General features: G+C 39.9%; 1 protein-coding gene across 7 annotated transcripts in view; it reads left to right on the forward strand.

Annotated features, from left to right (window-relative positions):
• MARK3 (microtubule affinity regulating kinase 3) overlaps positions 1-24,318 on the forward strand; it is a 79,985-nt gene that overhangs the window by 15,262 nt on the left and 40,405 nt on the right. For 5 of the 7 annotated variants that reach the window (XM_044435620.1, XM_044435623.1, XM_044435621.1 and 2 more), the window contains 3 exons: positions 3,095-3,286; positions 11,295-11,348; positions 15,436-15,484. In XM_044435620.1, the coding sequence (XP_044291555.1) occupies positions 3,095-3,286; positions 11,295-11,348; positions 15,436-15,484 (295 nt within the window). Of the gene's footprint in view, positions 1-3,094; positions 3,287-11,294; positions 11,349-15,435; positions 15,485-19,016; positions 19,036-23,948; positions 23,968-24,318 lie in introns of those variants that run through there. The other 2 variants (XM_044435625.1, XM_044435626.1) reach the window with 2 other exon arrangements.

The following is a 24,318-nucleotide window of genomic DNA, read 5'->3' on the forward strand; positions in this document are numbered from 1 at the left end:
GAAAACTCATAATATGCATACTTCTGCAGCTGATCATATTTTTTAGTGGAACCCACCACTTTTGTGAAGCTTTTTACCTTTGTTGCAAGCAGGGGACTATGAAAACGCAAAGTCTCAAAACCACATCATTTCCCTTTATGCACAGTACAGTGGCGGCTAATTTGTGTGTGCCTGCAGGTAAAGTGGCTGTTTAAAAATTATTTAAAACAGCACAAGGAATTCTTTGATGTCAAGTAGAGTGCTGACATCTGTGTACAGAAGTGGAGTGCTTTGGCTGCAACAGTTCTGATTACTTAGTTTTGCCAGTACGTTTGGGGTATGTTTGCAGCAGGATATCACAAAACCTGTGTTGAAATCTCAAGAAGCTATTGCTGTACATATCACAGCTAGGTTGTTTTTTTCTAGTTACTTGAACCAGATCAGCGACCCAAATACTTCCTATTTGTGCGTATAAAGATACATACCTCGTAGATGTTAGAGCAAATGGACTTGTGTAAGCTTTACCAGTCACTGTTTCATCCTGGACATGTTCCACTGCTCCTCCTAAAATAGCCCCTTGAGACATGGCACATATTTCACTCAAACTTTCTGCTGCTACGTATTGGTCACATTCTCATGACATAACAGCCCACCCTGGGAATAAGCTGTGTTGAATTATTCATAGGCAGTTGGGCTCATCATGGATTTCCCGCCTCCCAGGTCCTTCCATGGGTATCCCAAGGGACTCCATAGTAGGACTTACCTAGTCTTCTCTGCTTCTGCTATCCATGGTGCCTTTTTTGACTGCTGCAGTTTGTTTTCCCTTTTATAGCCCGGAAGTGAGCTCTTTGCGATCTCTGAAGAGGCAGCCATGGATATTCCTTCATAAGGCCAAGCAATACGTTGGAGTAGCTGTTACTGACTTGTTACCCTTTAATTTTGTGCTCCCAATTTGCTCAAATGGTTTCATTTTTAAAACAATATGGATAAGTGTACAGTTCTGCTTGTAATATTTAATAGTGAAAGATACAAAAAAGTGCTAGTGCTCAGTGAAGCTTCCATTATCACGGTACATCCGTCAGTTCCATATTTTGATAATATTTGGATAATTTAACCCCTTCTACTTTTTCAGCTGACGCACTACTATGGGTCAAGACTTGACAGTTTGTGATAGGATTAGATAGCTGAGTGCACAGAAAATAGTGGAAACATTGTTGACATTGGCTGGAATTGTCTCAAATTTATACCTGTGCTGTATCATTTTTAGTCCTTGACTGGTATTAAAATTGCATTGTTAGGAAATGGTAGGGAATTCTTTTCTGTTTATACCCTGACCATTGTTTCTGTAAATATTGCTGTTTTCACAGCATTAACATACATATTTGAAGGCTATTTATAAGTTCAAAGAGGAAATATGTTTTAATGCCACTTTAATATTTTAAATAGCTCCATCAAGTGTTCACTGTGTTTTACAGACTAAAAGAAGCAGGTTCCTCTCCCAGTGAGCTTAATTTGTAAATTTGGGTAGAGTGAGGGAGAGAATGAAGAGTAAGGCAAGAATTACTTAGCAAACAGAAACAGGAAAACGGCCAAGGGTGATGGAGTGAATGTGACCAAATACAATTACACAAACTAGGACTCTGTTTTAGTTGAGAATGTATACTGGAACAAAGCCTAACAGCACCACTTTTTACCCATCTGTTCAGAAATAACGTCTGTTGGGTGGGTTTGTATGTCATGCACTGCACTCTGGCTCTAAGCCTGAGTGGGCTAATTGTTTCACGAATAACCTACAGTACACCCAGGAGATGATTGGGCTCACTGTGGATTGTTTCCCCCCTCCCCTTGGTCCTGCAGTAGAATTAACTTGTATTCCCTTCCACTGTGACCATAAGCCATTTTTGGCTTGCTGAAACTCCCCCTTTAAACCTTTTCCTCATTTTTGGAGATCCTATCATGATCCTCAATGTGACAGCCTGTGATAACCCCTCTAATGTACCCAAACAGTACTTGGCCACCTGCTTTCTTTAAAAAATGCATCCCAAATGTGCACAGCTATTGTGCACAAATTATTTTTATAGTTGAACTTGTGCAAATACAGAGGTTTGCACTTGCACTGGTCTGAAAAAGAGAAGGCTTGCCTGGGTCAATATCCTGGGGGTACCTGCTATCTCAGTGCAGCAGGTAACACTAATCTTAAACATTGACCCAGAGGCGATCCAAATAGCCTTTTCTCCTCCCTTTGCTTTCTCCTGCCAGTTGCAAAGCACTGAACTATCAAGAGAAAGGAAAGGAAAGCAAATGATCTTTGCTCATGAGAAGGAGTGGTAGGATTTATGCACCCTTTGTGGCAATATCATATTTTTCATTTTGCCCTGAAAGTCCTAAAGAAGATGCACATTTTGCACTTTTTCCTGAAACACTGACTGCTTAGGAAATGCATCTCACCTTGTTTTTTGCGTTTTCTTTAAAAGGGAGCTTTGATAGGACAGTGCTTGCTTTTTGTCAGGGACATATACAGCTGTGGCTGCTTTACCTATGACAGGTTCTTGTATTGTGCAGAACAGGTCATTGGGTTCAGTGTGTTTACTCTAAAGTGAGTGAGATAATGATTGCAGTTTTGCACAAGTTTGTGCAGATTGCACAAGTGTCTGATCACATCATCTCCTGTTTGCTTTGTTGTCCCCCAGTCTCCTAATTTATTTTTCCCTAGACTTTTCTAAAATATTGAAATCCTGAAATGTGCTATTCGAAAGGTGCAGTTAATAATCAGTTCCTCCAAAGCTGAAAGAGCACTACAGCACTTATATGAAGATTTTGGTTAACACAGAGGAAATGTTGGTGGACATACAATGTATTAATATGTAAAAATGTTATGCACCTGAATTTGGATGTGGGAGTTAGCTGTTTTGACTAATAAACATCGACCTATCCTCCATGAAATTTTAAAAACTTCTTTTGAAAAACATTCAAGCCAATGACCATCACCACCTCTTAGGATAGTGAATGTCTTGTTAAACTTTTTGTGAAGCAATATTTTATTGTGTGTCCTAATCCACTTCAGTTATGATTTCAAATTCTAGATTATCTTAAGCCTGTGTGTTTCTTTTTACAGCACACCTCTCATGGTGACGGACGCCAAGAAGTTTCCTCTCGAACTGGCCGTTCCGGGGCCCGCTGTAGGAATTCTATAGCTTCCTGCGCAGATGAACAACCCCATATTGGGAATTACCGACTTCTTAAAACGATTGGAAAGGGCAATTTTGCAAAAGTGAAACTGGCCAGACACATCCTTACTGGCAGAGAGGTAAAGTATTTTGCTGGTACTGGAAACATAAAGTGTGTGTGTGTGTGTGTGTGTGTGTGTGTGTGTGTGTGTGAGAGAGAGAGAGAGAGAGAGAGAGAGAGAGAGAGAGAGAGAGAGAGAGATACACACACACACACACACACATACAAGAGCAGCCAGTTGTTGTGGTTTTACCAAACTGGAATTCCTAATGTAAGGATTTCCAGCAGTTAAAAAAAAGTAAACTTAACAAAATTAGATTCTTTGTTTTTGAAATGGAAAGAGAGGTGGATTACTTTGAAAAGTTACCTTGGGAAAATTGTGGATGAAACTTTCCTGAACTGAAGTATTTGTACATTAAGATACATCAAAGAGTGTTCACTGCACACATTCCTAGCAATATTATTTGAATACATTTTTTGTGTTTCTTTTTAGTATGTTACTAGAAATTAGAATTGGATGTTCAGTTGTTCTGATCAATCAAAATACGAACTCTGCTTAATCAGATGAAAGGCCTATTTTGCTGACCATCCTCTTTTCCACAGCAGCCAATCAGATGCCTCCAGGAAACAGGTTATGAGAGCTATAGCCTCCTGTTGTTCTTCCCCAGCAACTAGTATTAAGAGGCATAGTGCCCCTGATTTTGGAGGTAGCACTTCAACGACATTATAATTAGTAGTCATATATTGTCTAATCCTCCATGCATTTATCTTAATTTTCATTTAAAGCTTTTTACATTGATGGTGTACCACACCTTGTATGGTATCTTAGCAAATTCCATCAATTAACTATCCAATGTGTGAAGAAATATTTCATTTGGTTGGTCCTGAATTTTCCAATTTTCAGCTTCATGGAGTGGTCCTAGATTTTAGTGTTACATAAGACAGGAAAAATTATCTTCATTTTTTTCCATACCATGAGTAATTCTATTAACTCTAGCTTAAGTTTGCACCTGCCCCCTAATTTGTCCAAAGTAAATAGTTGCAAACATTCTAACCTTTCCTTGTAGGGAAGTTTGTTCCAGTTCCCCAATCATTTTTGTTGCCTTTGTTCTTCAGCTCTACAGTATTCTTCTTTTGAGGCACATGTTTTTCCAACTGTAATTTATTTATTTATTTATTTATTAAAACATTTTTATGCCGCCCCATTCGCCGAAGCCTCGGGGTGGCTTACAACATAGATAATTGCACCATAGATTTATATGAAGGCATTATGATAATGGCTCTTTTATTTTTGATCCCTTTCCTAATGTAGAATTCACCTTTCTCACAACTGTAGCACACTGGGTCAGTGTTTTCATGAAGTTATCCAACACCCTCCCAGAACTTTCCTTTCCTGGTCAGTCACCAGCAGCTGAGACCTCATTGGTGCATATGTAAAGCTAGGATTTTTTGCTCTCATGTGTATCACTTACACCTAGTCATAGTGAACCACAGTAGCCATTTTAATGCCCATTCACCCAATTTAGAGGGATCCTTTGGGAGTTCTTTACAATTCCTTTTTGCTTTTTCAACCTTGAATAATTCTATGTCACCTGGGAAGAACAGTGAACTAAAGGTAGTAATGGTTACTTTTAAAACAGTACGGTCTCTGTTCTTCTGAGGTATTACATTATTCTGGGGACAGTAGCAGTATTTTTCTAGTTAAGCTGTTGTACTTTTTTTGTATATGTTGAATTATATTTAGCTTTGATCATAGCCCAGCTTAGTTTTCAGTCATGATAATTAATCTAGAAAGGGGTTACCTTCTCTTTGTTAACCTGAATCTGCCATGCATGACATGAAGGAATTTATTACAGAAAAAAACAAAACTGCTTTGTGTTACCATTGCACAATCTCATTCATGAACTGGTTTTTGCTTATGCCAGATTTTAACATTAAACTATAAATGTGCACATTTCTTAGAGACCAAGTGCCATTAAATTCAGTTTCTTTTGCAGTGAGACCATGCTGAAATCATAACTGACTGTTGATGGCCATCCAAGAGTTGGTGTCATTACTGAAGGACCAGCAGGCTCAGCTAGAACTTTAAACCCAGTTGGTCGCCTTGCACCAGTCACTAGCTCTCTAGCTCTCCTGTAGTTTGTTTCCATGTTTAATGAGGAGAGTATGAATACAAATGAGGCTTGAAGGTAGATAGGGCAGCAAAATGGGTTGTTTAGAAATGGCACAGCTTCCGTATCTATCTTGAATTGTCTGGAGGGCTTTCATTCCTAGGGTTGCCCTAAGTCAGAGATGGCTTGATGGCACATAACAACAAACAATAGAGAGAAATACTGGCATTGGGCCATCCACATTATTCAGCAGAGCTATTACATTTGTTTTCAGAGGCTAAATCCTTATACTTTTAGCCCATGAGTTTGCTTTTCTTATTCATGCAACTGCAGTGATTTAAGCTTTGTGCAGAAAGTTACTGCAGAAGTAGATGCGGGGGCAGAATCTGGTAAAATGGAGAAGTGTCTTTCTCTTTAATACAAAGCATATAATAAATCCAGGCTAATATCTTATTTTCATCCAAGAAAAATGAAGAGTAAACAACAGGTACAACTTCAGTACTTTCTATAATTTAAAAATATATATTTTAAACTGAATAACTAGAAACCTAATGGAATTCAGTGGACAAGGATGATAACTCTCCTTTCAGGAAGAAAGTGACTCCTTGGAAGCAGGCAGTCGCATTCTCAGCTGATGTTCCTGAATAGCTTTATATCATTTCAGTATACAGTGTCACAGTTAATCCAGTCTGGATGTGCTAAAGCTGTTGATTAAAGTGCATCTGGTAAGCAACAGAAGGAGGATGCATCTAGTAGTAGTGTGTTGTCTTACGTGGATGAGGTGGCACTGTTGTGTATGCTGACAATCTGTGTTTAATACATTGTAGAAAGTTCAGTCAAGGGGAAGAGATTTACCGCTTGGGGTGAAATATGTCTTGGGTTAAAGCTGATTGATAGAGGCCAAGTAGCTAGAAAAATTAAGAGAAATGTCACCATAATCTTCAGGCAGGAAACCCCATCTATAGGCTGAAAAGTTTTATAATCTTATTTGATGTATGAAAATTTCCATATTTAGTATGATACGACAGAAGTTAATAAAATTATGTATGATGTGAAGAGAGTGGCCAGAGAAAGACAGTTGTTCCCTCTGTCATAATGCCAGATTTGGGATCAACCAATGAAAGTGATTGACAAAACTGATAGACAAAAGGGCATATGTCTTCATACAGCACATAAGTAATTTATGAACCTGATGTCACAAAGTGTGCTGATGGCTGCTAGCTTAGATTATTTTATTGAGGGATTAGATAAATTTATGAAAGACACATTTATCAATGACTACTAGCCATGATGACCATGTGGAACCTCCAAGATGAGAGGCAGTATGCCTCTGAATACCAGTTGTTAGGTAACCCAAGCAGGATGATGCTATTGCATTCATATTTTGCCTCCAGCTTTCCGGAGGCATCCAGTTGGTCACTATACGAAGAGGATGATGGACTAGTAGGGCTTCTGTTATGTACTGTACAGTAGTCTGAGGTTCCATTGGAACCTAATATTTGTATTCACTGCAGAAAACATAGGGCAGGTTCCTGTGCCTGAACTGAAGTTTTCAGGAAAAAGGACAAGGAACTGAGGCATATAGTACTGAAGATGAAGTTCTCTCCCTTGCTGAAAAATTGATAATATCTGAATCACCAGTCCAAATGGTATCCATTTGTGAGTTGTTAAAGGACTCAAATGTGAAATTGCTGATCTTCTAACAAGTAACGTGTCCCTAAGTTCAACCTCCATACCAGAAGATGAAATGTATCCAAGCTAACACTCAATTTTAAAAAGGGACCCAGGACTAACTACATGCCAGTTAGTTTAACATCTGTTCTGGGTAATTTGAAATTACTGAGGTGAAATGCCCTGGGTAGTTTCTGAAAGCATTATAATGATAGCATTAGAAGTATAAGTTTTGCTAGATGAGAATCAACATCATTTCTGCAAAGGCAGGACCTTCCTTACTAAATGTTTAGAGTTAGAAACATAGATACATAGAAACAGAGCGAGTCAGAAGGGGCCTCCCAGGCCATCTAGTCTGACCCCCATCTTCAGCCGAGTCCACTCACGACATGCCCACCATGTGCATGTCTAGCCTATCTTTGAACACCCTCACCGATGGGGCCTCAACTACCTCCCATGGAAGCCCATTCAAGTTCTTTAAGAGTATCAAACAGCAGGGATAGGATACATAATTTACTTGGACTTCCAGAAGGCTTTTTACAAAGTCCCTGATCAAAGCTGTAGAAACCCTTTTACAGATCCAGAATCTACCAAAGAACAGAAATCAAGATAGCAGGAAAGCCCTTGCAGTGGAAGGATGCTAACATTTGAGGTTGTCCAAGTATCTTCATTTAACCAATACTTTTTAACTTTGTAAGTCATCACCTGTTAAGGGTAAGTAGTGGGGTGACCAAAGGTAAAATCTCATGAAGGTGGGAGGGGAAGCATTCTGCCTCCTTGGCACAGTGCCCTGTACTGTGCACCCTCAAAATCGACACTGAAAGACTGGGGGCAAGAAGAGAGGAGCAGAGTCATATTGCCTGAAGTCTTATACAGGGTTCGCTTCTGGTCCCAATTTTGCTGATGACAGCGAACTGTTTGGGGTGGTTAAAAAGAAAAAGGGTTCATGTAGACCTCAAGAAGGATTTTCCCAAAGTGGATGTATGGACATTAAAATGGTAGCTTAGTGTAACCTAGTATTAAAGTGATGCACATTGGGTGGGGAAATCCCTACACATATATGTAGGATCTGAGCTGGAGATGAGTGACCAGGAAAGGAATCTTAGATTTGTAGTAGATAATGAAAATGTTGACCCAATACAGCTGCTATGGAAAAAGCAAATTTTATTTTGGGGATCCTTAGGAAATAAATTGTCAATCAACTTGCTAATATCACAACACCAGTACCAATCTGTAATATGACCACACTTGGAATACTGTGTACAGTCTTATTCAGTGCACCTCAAAAGAGTGAGAGAGAAGGGCAACCAAAATGACCAAGGCTCTAGAGCAACTCCTCTTCAAGGTTACAATGGCTGATGCTTTTTAGATAGAAAAAAAGCAAGTAAAGGGAGATTTATAAAATTAGGCCAGTCGCCATTCATAGTGTGGAAAAAGCAAATAGGGAGATGCTTTTCTTCCTTGTTTCTGAGATCATGCCATGAAATCAAACAGTATGGGTTTCGGAACAGACAAAAGGAATTTCTTTTCACACAGCAATAGTTAAACTGTGGAATTGGCTACTTCAGGATGTACTGATTGAAAGGCTAATGGTTGTGTGTGCATGTATGTGTTGCACATGCATGTGTATTTCCTCCAGTGTCAGAGCCAAGTATGCTTATAAATACTCCAGTTGTAGAAGGGTGCTATTTGCACTCATTTCCCTACTGTGAGCTTCCCAGAGACATCTGGTTAGTCTCTGTGGGTATAGAATGCTGAATTAGAGAAATCTTCGGTTTGATCTAGCAAGGCTGCTCTTATGTTCTTAAACAGAGTAGCAGCTGGTAAACATTCTTAGATGAATGCTCACATTTTCTGAGGTGAAATGCCCTTGGTACAAATTGACTTGTTCCAAAGAAGCTCACGAAGCCTTAAATTATCTTAAGAGTAGCTTTGAGCTTTTGGGACTCGTTCAAAGTCTGGATTTGTAACTCCTTGTGCTGCTTGACAGTTGTACTTTATTACCCATGCTACTGCAGACAGTATTTAAAAATGACCCCTATAATTTCTTTCTTACCCAGGTGCCATCTCAACTCCCATTTTTCTTCCCATTTTACTAGTACTGATGGTGGTTCTAGTTGGCATTGCTGTTATATGCTCTCCATTCCTTCAGCTGCCATAGTTTCACTGTATTGATCTGCTAGATTCTAGCAGATTTGGCAATAGCATCCCTACAATTATTTCATATTTCTTTTCTTGATTAACGCTGAGTTTTTATGTGGAAAGACTCCCAGTTTTAACGAACTTACTGTTCAAAGAAGGAAAAAGCAATTGGCACATTGTTTTAGCTGTTAACCTGAGAAGATGCTTAGCAGTTAGAGAAACAAATTTAGCCCTTCGTCTCTTTCCCCTTTTTTCCACTCAGCCACCCCACCCCCCAAATCTGCCACTGTGGATCCCTAGAACCCTCCAAGAACAAATTTGCATGAGCAACTTTCAGTGGGTAAAAGAAATCCATCTCCTCAGCAGTTCAGTGGGTAAACAGACAACCAACCCCTTGAGTTGCACATCTGTGATCACATATATTTGAAAGTGATGTCCATCTACCTCTGCTGTCTATTTGAGATGTTCTTGGTAATGTCTCTTCAGGTATTCCCACTGAACTTCTGAGGGGTTTAAAATTACAGCCCAACAATTAACATGTTTATTCCCACTGCCTAATTTTCTCACCAAGTGGTAGTGTGTTTGTATTGTGGTTTGTGTATCTTGCTTTTTTTAAAAAGCGTCTTATGCTTTTACATATTGAAAACTAATGCAAGAGAAACATCTGGACTGTTCCTTTTGAGAACTTCTAAAGGGGTTATAAACTGCTACCAGTAGTTACATTTGACCCAAAATATTTTGTTCATTAATTAATCTACTGTATTTGTCAATCTTGTATGAGCTGTACAAACATGGCTTTTCTGACCTGCCCTTCTTATTGTTGCTAAGCTTACGAAGATGTGAAGCTGAAATACTCACATTTCCTTCTCCCATTTACCTTTCCTCCATTTTTCTCCCTGCCTTTGTTCTCTCCAATGACTTCATTTCTAGATTGCATACCCCTGAAGGATCTTTTCTCTTATTCTTTGTAAATGTATATGGATAGTGTCGTAGCATGTTTATTTTCTCTGTTTGCGCTATTCAGGCATTTCTGATCTAGATTGATTGATTGATTGATTGATTGATTTAGAAAGCTTCTATGCTGCCCCATTCGCCGAAGCCTCGGGGCGGCTTACAACAATAAATAACAATATAAAACAATATAATATAATTGGAGACGTCCTGGCCAATAATAATACCAGATCTTTAAAAAAAAATCATTAGGGGAAAAGACTCAGACTGGAAGAACCCTGAGGAAAACCCAGTAAGAACTGGGTAAGCTTAGTGATCATAGGATGCTAACTTACTGCGGTTAGAGAAGATTAATAGGATTAAGTATTTCGTTTAACAAGAACACTAATGGTTTGGGATCAGACACCTGAAGTATTGCTGTCTTTCCTGAAAACCTGCCCAGATGCTGAGATACTTCCAAAAGAAACACCTGACATGTGAGAAAGGGTCTGTCCTATGTTTGTGTTTAAACCTTGCAATGCCTTTTGAAGGAGGTGTTCATCTAGTCTCCTTATTATTGGTGTTTATTTCCCCAGTTCTCTCTGAGTTAAGAGCTGTAGAGATTTCTACACAGGTAGCGATCGTGTCTGCTGTCTTGAGTGTCTTGGAAGAAAAGCAGAATATAAATATAAACATTAATTAATAAAAGCCTTGGCTGCTTTGTTTTGCCGTTCTGCATTTTTAATTTGATGACATTCTTAACTGGTGGCAATTTGAAGACATCTCTTATCTGATTGTATTACGATATCATTTGTTATATGAATGATTGTTTTAATGTGGATAGTATTTTTTATCACATTGGGCAGTTTTTATGGAGAGGTGAGGTACAAATGTAAAAAATAAGCTGAAGCAAAATCAAAAGAAAATACAGAAAGTAAAAACTAAGCTGGAGCCCACAACTGCAACTTTTTGTTGTAGCTCCCACTTATCATTAGAACCTCTTTCAGAGCTCAGTAATGGCTAAGTGATGCTACCCCTGAATTATTTTGCTATCCAAATTTGTGATGACCAGTTCATGTTTGTTTTTTTTCATGTTCATTAATTTTAAAGCTTATTATTTGTACCTTTACTTTGTGCAAGGCCTGCCCTATAGCTGGTGCATTATCTCTGAATTGCATTGTGGCCAAAATTCATTCAAAAACAGTTATTAATTGCAGGGTTTCTCCCCTCTAGGTTGCAATAAAAATAATTGACAAAACTCAGTTGAATCCAACTAGTCTACAGAAGGTAGGTCCACTTAGATGGTCAATCTTTCAGGTATGCCATTGCTTTCCCTTTTTTTACCTTCTCAACTATCGCTTTCCAGTCAGCTCTGAGTTCATTTTAAACCTTACACGATCCTTACTCAGAGAGCTGCCATTAGTGTCATTTCAGTTTAATGCTGACTTGTTTTCTTCCGCTGGGGGGAATCAAGCAGTCTCATCAGATGAATTCCAACTTGAACTAGGAACTTGCACAAAAGAAAATGGCTGAAATAACATCAGTCTTATTTTTGTATCCTAATACCCCAAACTGCTGCATAAACTGAAAAAGATGTCCTGTGTCTTTTGTTTTGTTTCATGGACAGAAACTAAAAAAAAAAAGGCATTCACAGGGATCCATTTTCTTAGGCTGAAGCTACATGCTGAATGACAGATTGAGGTCTGGGGATCCAGGTTGCTACTGAAAAACTGAAAAGCAACAGGTTGCTGAAGGGGACTTTTAATCCATCTCCTATGCAATGCAGTCTCTTTTTCTTTGAAATATGCAGTATATGCAAGCCATACTCCTTGGAGAAAAGGAAATGAGAGGTGTGTTCAGAGCAAAAAAGTTGAGGAAGACTTCCATCCAGCCCACTGTTCCTCCAGTGGAAATCCCTGCTGCCTTTTAGTTGTTCAGCAGTGACCGGTGTTTGTTGCCTATCTTGTATTTCTGTGTTACGAGATTATGTTGCTTTTGAGCAGTGGATGTTTGTAGCTGTTGGAATGCTAAGTCCTTGTATTCTCCTACCATACTGATAGTTTGCTAGTGTATCTCTCAGGATGGTAGCTTGTTTAACATAAAACCAGTTGATTGCTTCCTTGTGCATTAAGAGCAGCTTTTCAGAAACAATCAAGAAAATGCTCGACACCACTAACCATCTGGAGACCTGAGTTACTTGAAAATAATGTAAGAGCCAAATATTGCTTTGTAGAGGATTACAAGATGCTGTATTTCCTAAGAATCAGAGTTTGTCTTCTTGGGAAGCTTCCAAGTACTAGGAACCACCCCCTCCACCTCACACACACCCAAATGTATTCTGCTTTATTTATCAACATTAAATTATTGTTCTTTGTGGTACGAGGACTAAAAAAGCCTTTATCATAGGACTCAGGTTTGAAAATTAATGAGGGTCATCAGTGTTGATTTAATAAGGACCTAGCAACTTAATGAAACAGAATTTTGCAATTTACAGGAAATAATTTGTTATACATTTTGTTATCTTAAAAAATTACTAGAAAATAGGTAAGGAGCACTATTCTAAAATGATTGTGAAAAAACTGCATTTGTGCGCACAACTTCTAAAATACATCCCTTATCTCTTTCATACACACACATTTATAAATGCATGCACACTCACATATATGTAGAAATCATGTATTTGAAAGATGCAGAATAAAGATTGATATGGTCCATGAAGCCAAACTGTGTCTGGGAAAAAGAGCATAAATTGCCATTAAGTATGGGTTGCACCCAAAGGCAGTCATTCTGCAGGTGGAAAAGACCTCCTAGTGCAGGGGTTGACAGCCTTAAACATTCAGAGCCATTTGGACCCGTTTCCCACAGAAAAGAAAACACTGGGAACCACAAAACCCTTTTGACATCTAAAAATGAAGATAACACTGCATCTAAAATGAAGATAACACTTACCTTTATGCTATGTATTAAAAAACAATAGTGTGTTGCATTTATGAAATCAATGAATGATTATTTTATATAATCTCCATCTGTGAACGGCTTTCCATGCCTGACTATTTCCTGAGCAGCCACAAAACTAGCATGTGTAGTTGAATTTGCAGACTTGATCCACTTCTTGAAATGATTTTTGCTCAGATCAACCTTCCGCATCAATTCCTAAATGACTTTTTTTCTCTCATCTCCATCCCGATATTTTTCAGCAAAGGCTGTGTGTTTATTCTGGAAATGTCTTGCAACATTCGACTTTTTGTTGTTTGCCGATTTCTCACTCCATATTAAGCATACTGGTAAACCAGTCTTGTCAGCAGTGAAAGCAAATGAATCTGCCCATGTACCATTAAATGTTCTGTTTTCTTCTGAAACTTTTCTTTTTTTGGATTTATCCATGGTTGGCCTACCGGAGGTTGAAAAGCTCAGTAAATAGCATGCCGGTGGGTGTTGCACATTGGCGGTTGTGACACATATTTTGAGTGAGAGGGAGCTGCAGCAGAGGGATGAAAGAGCCACATGCGGCTCCCGAGCTGTGTGTTGCTGACCTCTGTGCTAGTGAAATGGGAAAGGAATTTTTAACCATTTCCTATCCACCTTGCAGGCCGCTGTACCGCACCTCTAGACTTAAGACTGTAAACCTTTCCTCCTCCTCATAGCAAAGGAAGATGGTGACAGTTACCAGGATTTTAGTCAAGATTAAACCTCAGAAAACTAGAAGGAAGTATTAGCACATTTGGGGGAAACCCAAAGTTGCAGAAGTACACCATCTTACCATACAAAGCAACATTTGCCCCTCCCCTCAGCTTCCTTTCCTTCCCCCTGTGATGGACCAAACTTGCTTAGTAACCCAAAATCTAGAGTGATAATTGTAGGAAGGGAAAAAGCAGAACACTGTGGGCCCAAACAAGAAACCTGGACTGGAGTTCTCCTTTTAGGAGGCTAACTACCTTGCTGTTTTGAGCACCAGTTTTTTTTTTTTTTTGTGTTTTTTTTATGCAGTCCACCAAATGTAGTAAAATGCCTAGAAGTTTATCATGACCACATTTGTGTCTTCTTCCTAAAACCCCCAGATAGCACAGGGTAGGTCTGATTTAAAGCAAATTGTCTTAAATCACAATTTAAATCACTAGTTAGTACTAATAGATTTAAATCATGGTTTTCTACATAATTTGCACATGTGACCACCTTACTTGTACATAAAGGAACTTCATTAAAATATTTTCGAACTAGGTCTCCTTTATGCCCTGCTGCCATTATAGGTTTTCTCTTCCAGGGAAATAGTAGTATGAGAAACCTCAGGCTATACACAAAAAGATGTATAGCCTTGTGGAGTATTCTGCTCAGAAGGTTTCACTTTCATTTTTACTGCTTGCCCCCCCTCCTCACACTTCTGTTTCCACAATCTTCTATTCATTGATTTTGTTAAAAACTTAGCACTTAACAGATAAGGGGTTGATTCTGTGTACATAGATTTGCAAAGGAACTATGGGATTAAGGTCTTTTCTCTCAACTTTGTATGTTTATTTTATAACATTTTTGCTGTGAAGAAGAGGCACATGATCTCTGCAGGCACAAATTCAAAGTTCTTAGAACTGTAAATCCAAGCATCTGTGATAATATCTTCTAGATATTAAAAATTTCCCAGTAATCTTTCAGAAATCTCTGCAAGAGCATGACATTGTGAATGGATTAATGGAATTCATTTACCAAAACAGTTAAACATTGCATGAATGTTCATCCTCATGCTACACAGTTAAAAACTAATCCGTATTTCATGATAAATAACCTTTGGAACATAATGTATCTTAAATAGAAAACTATCTTTAGATAAAATTTTCCCCAAAAAGCATTTTATTTTATAAAATCCAATTTCAATTGTAAAAATCTGGTTTTTTATTTTAAAAAATATTTTTATCCACCCTGTCTGTACCTCAGTTTTCACTGCTAGAAAATTGTGTAGCTAAAAATGTCCTCATTTCGTTCCCCATCGCAATTCCCAATAAATATTTGTACTAGTTAGTTGGCAGAATCACAAAATCACTGTATAACTTTTTGTGATAAGCGCTTGATATGACAGAAAACTGGGCAGATACCAAACACCTTTCAAATTGTAGAATTATTATTGGAATGTTCAGCTGTGGCACTTGGGGCACTAAAATATGTCTAGAGTTCAGAATAAGATGATCTGTGAGAAGCTAGAACGTCCCTGTAAAATCCCTTTAGAATCAGCTTGTGCTTTGGGAAAAGGTGATGGGGTCTTATTTTCTGTAAGCTCTTTTCAGATATAGTTGTTATTTTTCAAGCATCTAAAATGCAATTACAACCTTTTAAAAGAAATGATGTTGCTGGTCACTTTTATTACTAACTTTTGTATTATCTGTTCTAGCTGTTCAGGGAAGTAAGAATAATGAAGATTTTAAATCATCCCAATATAGGTAAAGCACATTGTTTTCTATATATATTGTGTCTGTTAAGGATATTGAACTGTGTTTTTAATAATATGTAAATATGTGTATGTTTTATTATTTGAGCCAATGTAATTACATGTTAACACATTGGGTGTTGCTCTAAATTTGTATTTTGATCTGCTCTCGATGATGTGTAAATTTTAAGAAATTAAATGCTTTCCCTGGAGTCCTAATAGGTGCAGAAAACAGGACAGCAGCAGCATCTCCTATGTTTGCTTCTGGAGTTCCTGACTTGCCTTAACATTTCACAAGCAGTTTGCCATTTTCAATTTTAAACAAGACAAAGTCCAAAAGGTCTGCTGGACAGATGGATTCAGTCACATTGGTGTTTTGAATCTGAAAGCTGCCCTCAATCCGTGCCTGTCCATTGTTGTTTTGCTGTAAGGCAAAATAATGCACCCATCATTTTTACCCTCTGAATATAGCTCACCACAGCCAGACAGCATGAATTCCAAGTTAGCTCCTGATAGTTCAAGTAAGTTGCTTTCAAAAGGACAGCACTGTTGTTAAGAAGAATGTTTCATATTGTCCATTACTATGGGTAAGACAAGTTTATCATTTCTCTCAGAGGAAATTGAACATGCTTGCTCTGGCTGACATTCCAGCTGTCTTGTAGTAGATCGTGTTGAAGAGGGACATTCAATTTCTGTGTGGTATTATTTGTAATTGTGGCAGGTACTCTGCAAGGTGTAGGGAAACTGTGGCCAGGTGAAGAATAGAAGGCCCTGAAGTTTGGCCTGCTGACTTTTCCTCCAAGGCCTCATCCCTCTTCTTCAGTTCTGGCTCATCCTCACTCTGTTTACTGCTGCCTGCTGCCACTTGGCCTGCATCCCTTGTGGGACTCTGCATTCCAATTTTACTGACCACGTCCACTCAGGAGGAAGTGGAGCTCAAGCACTCTCCATGTATGATAATCCTCAAAAGGATTTAGGCATTCATTGATGTGCTTGGGCTCCAGTCATAAAACAGCTCTCAATTTGCACCCCATACACTAATTTTCTGACTGAGGCAATCCCTGTACAAGCCTTCCTTTAGGAAGGGGTGATTAGCAGGTAAAATTAGAAATATGAGAGAGAGAAAGCAGATGAGAATGAACAAGAAAACATATGGCGCAACAGTGGCTGGGACAGAGAACAAGAGGAGACCTGCAGGATAGATGGAAGGCGTACATGTGCATGGATGGTGGAGTGTTGGATCACTGCCTATGAGGGACTGTGACTCATGGGCTGAAAAAGCTTCCCCTCATCTACGGGGGCAAACTATCTCTGGGTTATCCTTCAAGTTTATTATTTATTTCATTTCTATGTCATCCCTTAGTTTCTTTGGGCAGTTTACAAATACAAGTTTTAAGTTCTTTTATCCGTTCTTGTAGGACATGCAGTCTTCCAAGTATTGTTGGACTACAGTTTTCACTAGTGCTATGCAGTGTAGCCAGTGAAGAGGGCTGATGGTGGTTTTAGTTCTGCAGCATCTGGAAGAAACATGTTCTCCATTGCAGTCATAAGAATTAAGGATGGGGATAGTGAGAGCTCACAGAGATTTGTCCTGTTTCTCAGTCAGGTCTCCTTGTTTAAAATATTGCATGTCTTCTAAATAAGAGATTCAGCTATTTCCTGACTCATCAGTTCTTAATCTCCAGACTCAACTCAGGTTTCTCTGTCAGCCTTGACATAATCCTCAATAGCTCCATCACACTTACTATGAAAATTCAAGTCCACTTGAAATTAAGCTCACTATGAAAATAAGCTACAGTTGATCACTGTCATTTATAGTGATGGCTCCTGGGTGTGCTGACTTGTATAATTGAACATTCTTGATAGAAACATTTGGTCTAATGTATTGTTAAAACTTTTTAGCATTTGGAGAGTTTACACAGTGTCAAGCAGCATCTTGCATGTGCTGAATTTAAAATGCAAGTGAATATGACCTTTCATATGCAATTGAGTTATGTCATCTGGAACTAGGATTGAAAGTTGTTACCATTCACCATTACTTCCAATTAAAGTTGCTTATTTTCTGCTGTGCATATTTCAATTGTATTTATGCGTTTTAGGGATACTGACATTTAGGGAGAGAACAAAGTAAGAGGTTAGCTAGTTTTCAGCTGCCAGGAAATAATAGTGTAAATCAGAATCCAATCCGCATTGATTACATGAAGCTTCTCAGGGATTTTTAGGAATATAAAAACAGTTTGTAAGAGACCTAGTTTCTTAAGAAAGTTCCACTGTCCCCACAACTTTTTTTCCTTTGGGAAGTATAATTATTGTATGACTTTGAACTGCCTGATTGTTACTGCTTTTACTTGTGTGTAGATAAATGGAAACTAATCAAACCCATTTTAAAAAATAGTAGTAACTCAATTTTTGCTGATTTTTGGTTTGTGATTAAACCATAATGTGTGGGTTTTAGAAAACAATGGCATGCTGACTGATCAAGGTAGGACATTCTTCGTGAACTCAGTGTATTCACACATATGGTCTCTGTGCTGCATGGAGTCTGTTGTCAGGAAGATTATATGGCTAAGCATTAGCTTGTGTGGGAGCTCCTCTCCTACATAGAAACATAGCAAGTCAGAAGGGGTCTCCCAGGCCATCAACTCTGACCCCTGGCTCCTGCTAGCTCTGCTCATTTAGTCCCCAACATGTGGTTGTCCAATCTTTCCTTGAACACTCTCACTGATGAGGCCTCAACCACCTCCATTGGAAGCTCATTCCATATCTTAGGGGTCCTAACTGTCAGGCAGTACTTGCTGACATCCAGCCTGAAGTCAGGAAGTCAGTACTGACATCCAGTACTTCCTGACATTCACTCAGCTTTGTCCCATTGGAATGCGTCCTGCCCTCCACTGCAGGGAAGAACAGATCAGAGCCCTCCTCTACATGACATTCCCTCACATACCTATAAGTTGCTAAAAAAGCCCCTCGGTGTCTTCTGCACACTGGAAAGACCCAGTTCTCTCAATCTCTCCTCATATGTAATCCCTCTCAACCTGGCTACCATTTTTGTGACCCTGCACTGAAATGATTCTAACCTAGCTATGTCTCCTATAATGTGGAGCCTAGAACTGGATGCACTACTCCAGCTATGGGTACACCAGAATTGTGTGGAGTAATATCAACACCTCCCTAGATCTGCAAGCCAAGGTTCTGGCTGTGCATCCAAGGGTCGTGTTTGCCTTCTTAACCACTGCATCACACTGCTGACTCATATTCAGCCTGCTGTCGACAAGTATCCCAAGATCCCTTTTGCAAGCACTGCTCTCCAGCCACTTGTCCCCGCTCCTGTACCTGTGACACGTATTCCTGTGGGGGAGTGGGGATAACAAAGGATCAGAGCAAGGAGTGAGGGGGAAGTGGACAGGACAAGACATAGTCTACCACAAATGATGCTGAGAGGGGTAGTAGCAACAGAAGAATCAAGCCACGGAGCTTGGGTGCACTGTGAGTGCACAAACAAACCATGTTGTGTGTGTTTGCAGGTTGGCTCAGTAATACGCAAACATGACCAGTTCCGAGAATGTAAGTGACACTCAACCCTTGCATTGAATATGAGCTGTTGTCATTTGGTGGATTGTTGTTGAAACATGAGCTATGTTGTCAGAGCACAGCCACGCTAAGCATACTTTGATAATCATGAACACATCACAGTAACAGAGCATGGGTTTCTCCTCATGGGTTGCTAGTGGTTCACAAACCATGGTTTGCTAGTACAGCTGAGGTCAGATAACACGATAACCATGTTTCAACGACAGTTCAAAGTTCAATGCCTTTCTGTGGTCCTCCCTTGTATGTGAGTTATTGTGTTGTCTGAATCAACTATAGTTGATTAAGCACTTCCCAATACTCAGGGGGTAGTATATTGCATAGGTAGGTTTGTTGTAGGAAGGTTTTGTTTTTTATTGAGAATGTTCAGTTTGATCAGGAATTGAACTGCAGTTTTAGTAATCAGAACTAGATGTAGCTATGCTAACCTGTCAAGGGAAATAAAGATACACAAATGAGAGTTGGCTGTAGTATAATGTCAAAAGGTCATGTACTCATTTCAGTAAATCTCTTCCAGCAGCACTACTTTATTCAACAGAATCTATAAATATCCATCACATTAGTATCTAAGCACAGATTGTACTCTTAACATGAATAATTTAATGGTGTGTGTGTTGTGTGAAGCTAAACAATTTTCCTTTTCCTTCCATGGCTTCTGTTGATTTGGAATGTCTTTAGGTAGATAATAGGGGCAGCAGATTTCTATGGAAAGTGTTAGGTTTAAAAGTAACAGCTACGATTAAATAGCACTGCATGCTGCTTTTACCTTCCCCAACCTCATGCCCTCCAGATGTTTAGAACAACACCCAACTCTTCCAGCCAGCATGGCTGATGGTCAGGAATATTGAGTGTTGTAGTCTAAAGCATTTGGAAGGTACCATTTTTGGGAGGGCTGCTTTATGGATTCTTTTCTGATTATCTCCTATACATGCACATATGCACACAAACCTAGCTCTACTGCTAAGGTTTGGATCACTGCGATGCTATTATTGTATAAGAAGTAACCATGTGTTGAGATCAGATAACATGTCCATCTAGCACAGTACTGTCAGCAGTTTTCCATAGTCTGTTGTCCTCCAGATCATTTTATTTATTTTTATTTAAAAGCTTTATATCCCATCTGCTACCGAGGTCTTGGGAAGGTCTTACAATAAACAGGGTGGAGCACAGCATCCAAATTAATTGCTGCACCATAAAACCCCACATTAAAATCACACTCAAACCTTAAAATACTAAGGAAACCTTAAAATACCAGGGACAGGTCAGGGTTGAGGAGCACTCCCAAACTGCACACCCTGACCTTTAGGGGGAGTGCAACCCCATCCAGAACAGGGCTAAAATCACTTACCTGGAAGGCTGAACCACTAACCAGCAGGATCTCTGTCTTGTCTGGACTAAGTCTCAGTTTATTGGCCCTCATCCAACCCATCACCTTGACCAGACACCAGTTAAGGACCGGCACTGCCTCACCTGGATTAGATGTAAAAGAGAGGTAGAGCTGAGTGTCATCAGTGCACCGATGACTCTGCAGTCCAAACCCCCAGATGACTTTTCCCAGCAGTTTCATGTAGATGTTAAAGAGCATGGGGGATAAAATGGAACCCTGCAGAACTCCACGGCAAAGCTGCCGTGCTGCAGAGCCCAATCCCCCAGCACCACCTTCTGGAATTGGCCAGTCAAGTAGGAGTGGAACCACTGCAAAGCAGTGACTCAGCCAACCTATCCAGAAGGACACCATGGTTGCTGTTATCGAAAGCTGCTGAGAGGTCCAGGAGAACGAACAAGGATGCACTCCCCCATCCCTCTCCCTACATGGGCCATAGTATAGGGTGACTAAGGCATTTTCTGTCCCATAGCCAGGCCTGAAACCAGACTGGAATGGGTCTAGATCAGGGGTCGGCAACCTTTAACACTCAAAGAGCCATTTGGACCCATTTCCCACACAAAAGAAAACACCGGGAGCCGCAAAACCCTTTTGACATCTAAAATGAAGATAACACTGCATATATCATTTTTTACCTTAATGCTATGTATATCTTTCATTATTATTATTATTATTATTATTATTATTATAACATTTCTATGCCGCCCCTTGCCGAAACCTCGGGGCGGCTTACAAATCATTATCTTCATTATGATTTAGCTGCAGCTCTTGTTCAGTCACTAAAAACTGTTATTTTTACATTACATTATAAACTAGTAGGACTCCTTTCATATATTTTGAATAGAACAGCTTCCTGAAGAGTCAAAGCCAGTGCTAAAGGACTGCATGCATTAAACAACAAACCCCATAAGTTCATCAGCAGTAAAAGCAAATGAATCTACCCAAGTATCAGTAAACGTTTGGTTTTCTTCAGAAACTTTTCTTCAATTTATCCATGGTTGGCCTACTGGGGGTGTGGGGGGGGGAGCTCAGTAAATCTGCATGGGTCTGCAGATCAGCTGCTGTACCACCAGTGATATAGGTGTGTTTAGTGACTGATTAGCAGATAAACAGTCAAGTGCTGTGACAGGTCCAAAGCATAGCTTTTAACATTCAGATGAAGGAGATTACATTGGGACAAAGAGAATCTTTTTAGCAGCGTTTCGTGTAACATGAGAGCCTGCAGGAAGCTTGTTTAGCAGAGGAATGTAGCGATTTACTTAACTAGCTGATTTACTTAACTAGCTAGCGCTGCGTTCCTGAGTGGAGCTTTGAGTTTTAAGCGACGGAGCCTCAGCAGAAGGGTTCATGAGCCACGTGCGGCTCCGGAGCTGCGGGTTGCCGACCCCTGATCTAGATGGTCAGTTTCATCCAAGAGAGCCTGGAGTTGTCCAGCCATTACCCGCTTGAGTACCTTGCCTAAGAACGGGATGTTAGCCACAGGTCTATAGTTGGTGGCCATCTCTGGGTCCAGGTTTGTCCTCTTCAGAATGGGTGTGATCACTGCCTCCTTCAAGGGGACCGGGATCCAACCCTCCCTCTGAGAGGCATTGACAACTTCCTGGACCCAGATATACATCCAATCCTTGGCTTTGATGAGTAGCCATGAAGGGCAAGGGTTGAATAAACAGGTGGTGGGTTGGACTAGTCCAAGCATCTTGTCCACATCCTCAGGCCACAGCAATTGAAATTCATCTGATAAAGATGGACCAGACAGATGTGAGGGCAATCTGACTGCAACATCTGTCACCCCATTGATCGCCAGGGTTGATTCGGCTGATCTGGCTGGCTAGGCAGGTATCCCCTTCCTCCCTCACCACTCCATGTGCTTCCCTAACGAAGCTGGGCGCTCAGTGGAAGAGGACGACCATTCCAGATAGGAGTGTACCATTCTTCGGTCAAGGGTATATGATAGCTGCGCTCCCCTGCTAGAACCTCCATACAAGCTCTCAAGGTCCATTTGTAGGAGACCATTGGGTAGTCAAGCTTCCAAGACTCCAGACACATCAAAGTGAGGCACTGCACATGGCAGTTTGCCATTCATTAAAAAAAAGACGGACCAGACGGCACTCTGGACACTTCCCGCTCTGGGACTACGTCAGCTGTGGATTCCAGATTGTGACAAACCTGAGTGATTTTATCCCTGAAGTGCTGGGCAAATTCATCACAGCGAGCCACTGATGGTGTGATAGGGTTATTTTTTGGCCCAGACTGTAGCAGGTCCTGCACCACCTGGAAAAGCTCAGCTGGACGACACTGTGAGGATGCAATGGAATCAGAAGAATTCCTTCTTTGCCTCACTCACAGCCACAGCATAGGCTCAATAATCTGCTCTACGAAGTGTTCAGTCAGATTTGGCATGGGATTTCCTCCACATACTCTAGTCATCTCCCAGCCTGCTTTATCGCCCACAGCTCAGGCATGTACCAAGGCGCTGCACAGGCTCTGCATGGCAGGAGAGGGTGCTTGGAGCGATCATGCTGATTGCCCGGGTCATTTCTCCATTCCACAAATCAATCACGTCGTCGACAGGAGCACCAGTTCTAGCAACTGGAAAGTCCCCCAGAGCCCTCAGGAATTCATCCGGAGCCATAAGAATCCAGAGGCGGACCATTTTAATAGGATCTTCCCCCTTATGGAGGGAAAAGTTGGCCCCAAGTTTAAACCTCACAAGGATCACAGAGGACTTTTAGATCATAGCCCCCATCATTTATGACCATGAATGATGCTAGGTATGGTTGATGGAAGTTGAAATCCCCAAAATCTAGAGGGCATGATTTTGGGAAAGGCTGTGACTTTCAGCGTTTTACTGCTGCATACAGTTTTTTAAAACCTCAGATGCTGGGGATTGAATATGGGACATTACAGTACAGTATAGGCTATCTACTACTGAACCTCTGCCTTCTCTTGTGTTACATTTTCTTTAACTTCTCTTTCCAAGTTACTGATTAAAGCTTTTCTTTTTTCATTTTTTCTAATAAGAATTTATAGCTGACTCTAAACTAAACAGTTTTCTAATATTCTTTAATAGGAGAACTTGTTCATGAGTGATTATCACAAAGCATTATTTTTAACATGTAAATAAAACTTTTATTAGGAACAATGAAATCATAAGCTTTCTTAATTAGAATGGCAAACTCAGAGTAATCTTGGGTATATGTTGGTTTTAGCCAGGAAGAGCATGCAGAGTGCTGGATTACAATAAAAACTTTTAGTTCTTGTAGCTTATTACCTAATGTTTTGCAAAATATTCCTTGTATATTTGATTATCTTCAGTTCTTAAATGCCATAAAGTATAATAAGTGTTTATTTAATAGAGTGTTAAATAAGCTCCTGTAGATGGTCATGAAATAACAGGATGACTTCATTTGGGTTTTTCTGCATTAATCTTTAATTTGTGCTTCTAGAAACAGAGTGTTGTCAGTTTCCTAAAACATAATTGATGCTTCCTGAAACCACTTAGAGGATCCTGCCTCATTGATTCTGTAAGTGGTTTCAGCACTGCAGTATTACAGTCTGCATAACCAAATATATAACAAATAGTTATTGCAGTTGTCCCAAGAGCTCACCTTAGGTTAACATCCAGTGGGACTTTTGACTTTTTTGAGGGGGACAGGTACACTCATTCCAAGTTGGAAGCCACTTGTGAGATTTCCACCATGTTTTTAATGTGTTTTTTCTAATTGACTGGGCCTCTGTTCTTTTTGGGGAGGGGAATTGAAAAGCCTTCTTGTGTACTACAGAGCTAGGCACACAGATGTTTGGTTTAAGGAGGGGCTGTGATTCATTAGTGGAGAATGCACCCGCTTGTAATGTTTTGCAGTACTTGCATGTGG

The sequence above is a fragment of the Varanus komodoensis genome, unplaced genomic scaffold, assembly GCF_004798865.1.
Source record: "Varanus komodoensis strain SLA01 unplaced genomic scaffold, ASM479886v1 scaffold3, whole genome shotgun sequence".
Classification (NCBI taxonomy): Eukaryota; Metazoa; Chordata; class Lepidosauria; order Squamata; family Varanidae; genus Varanus; species Varanus komodoensis.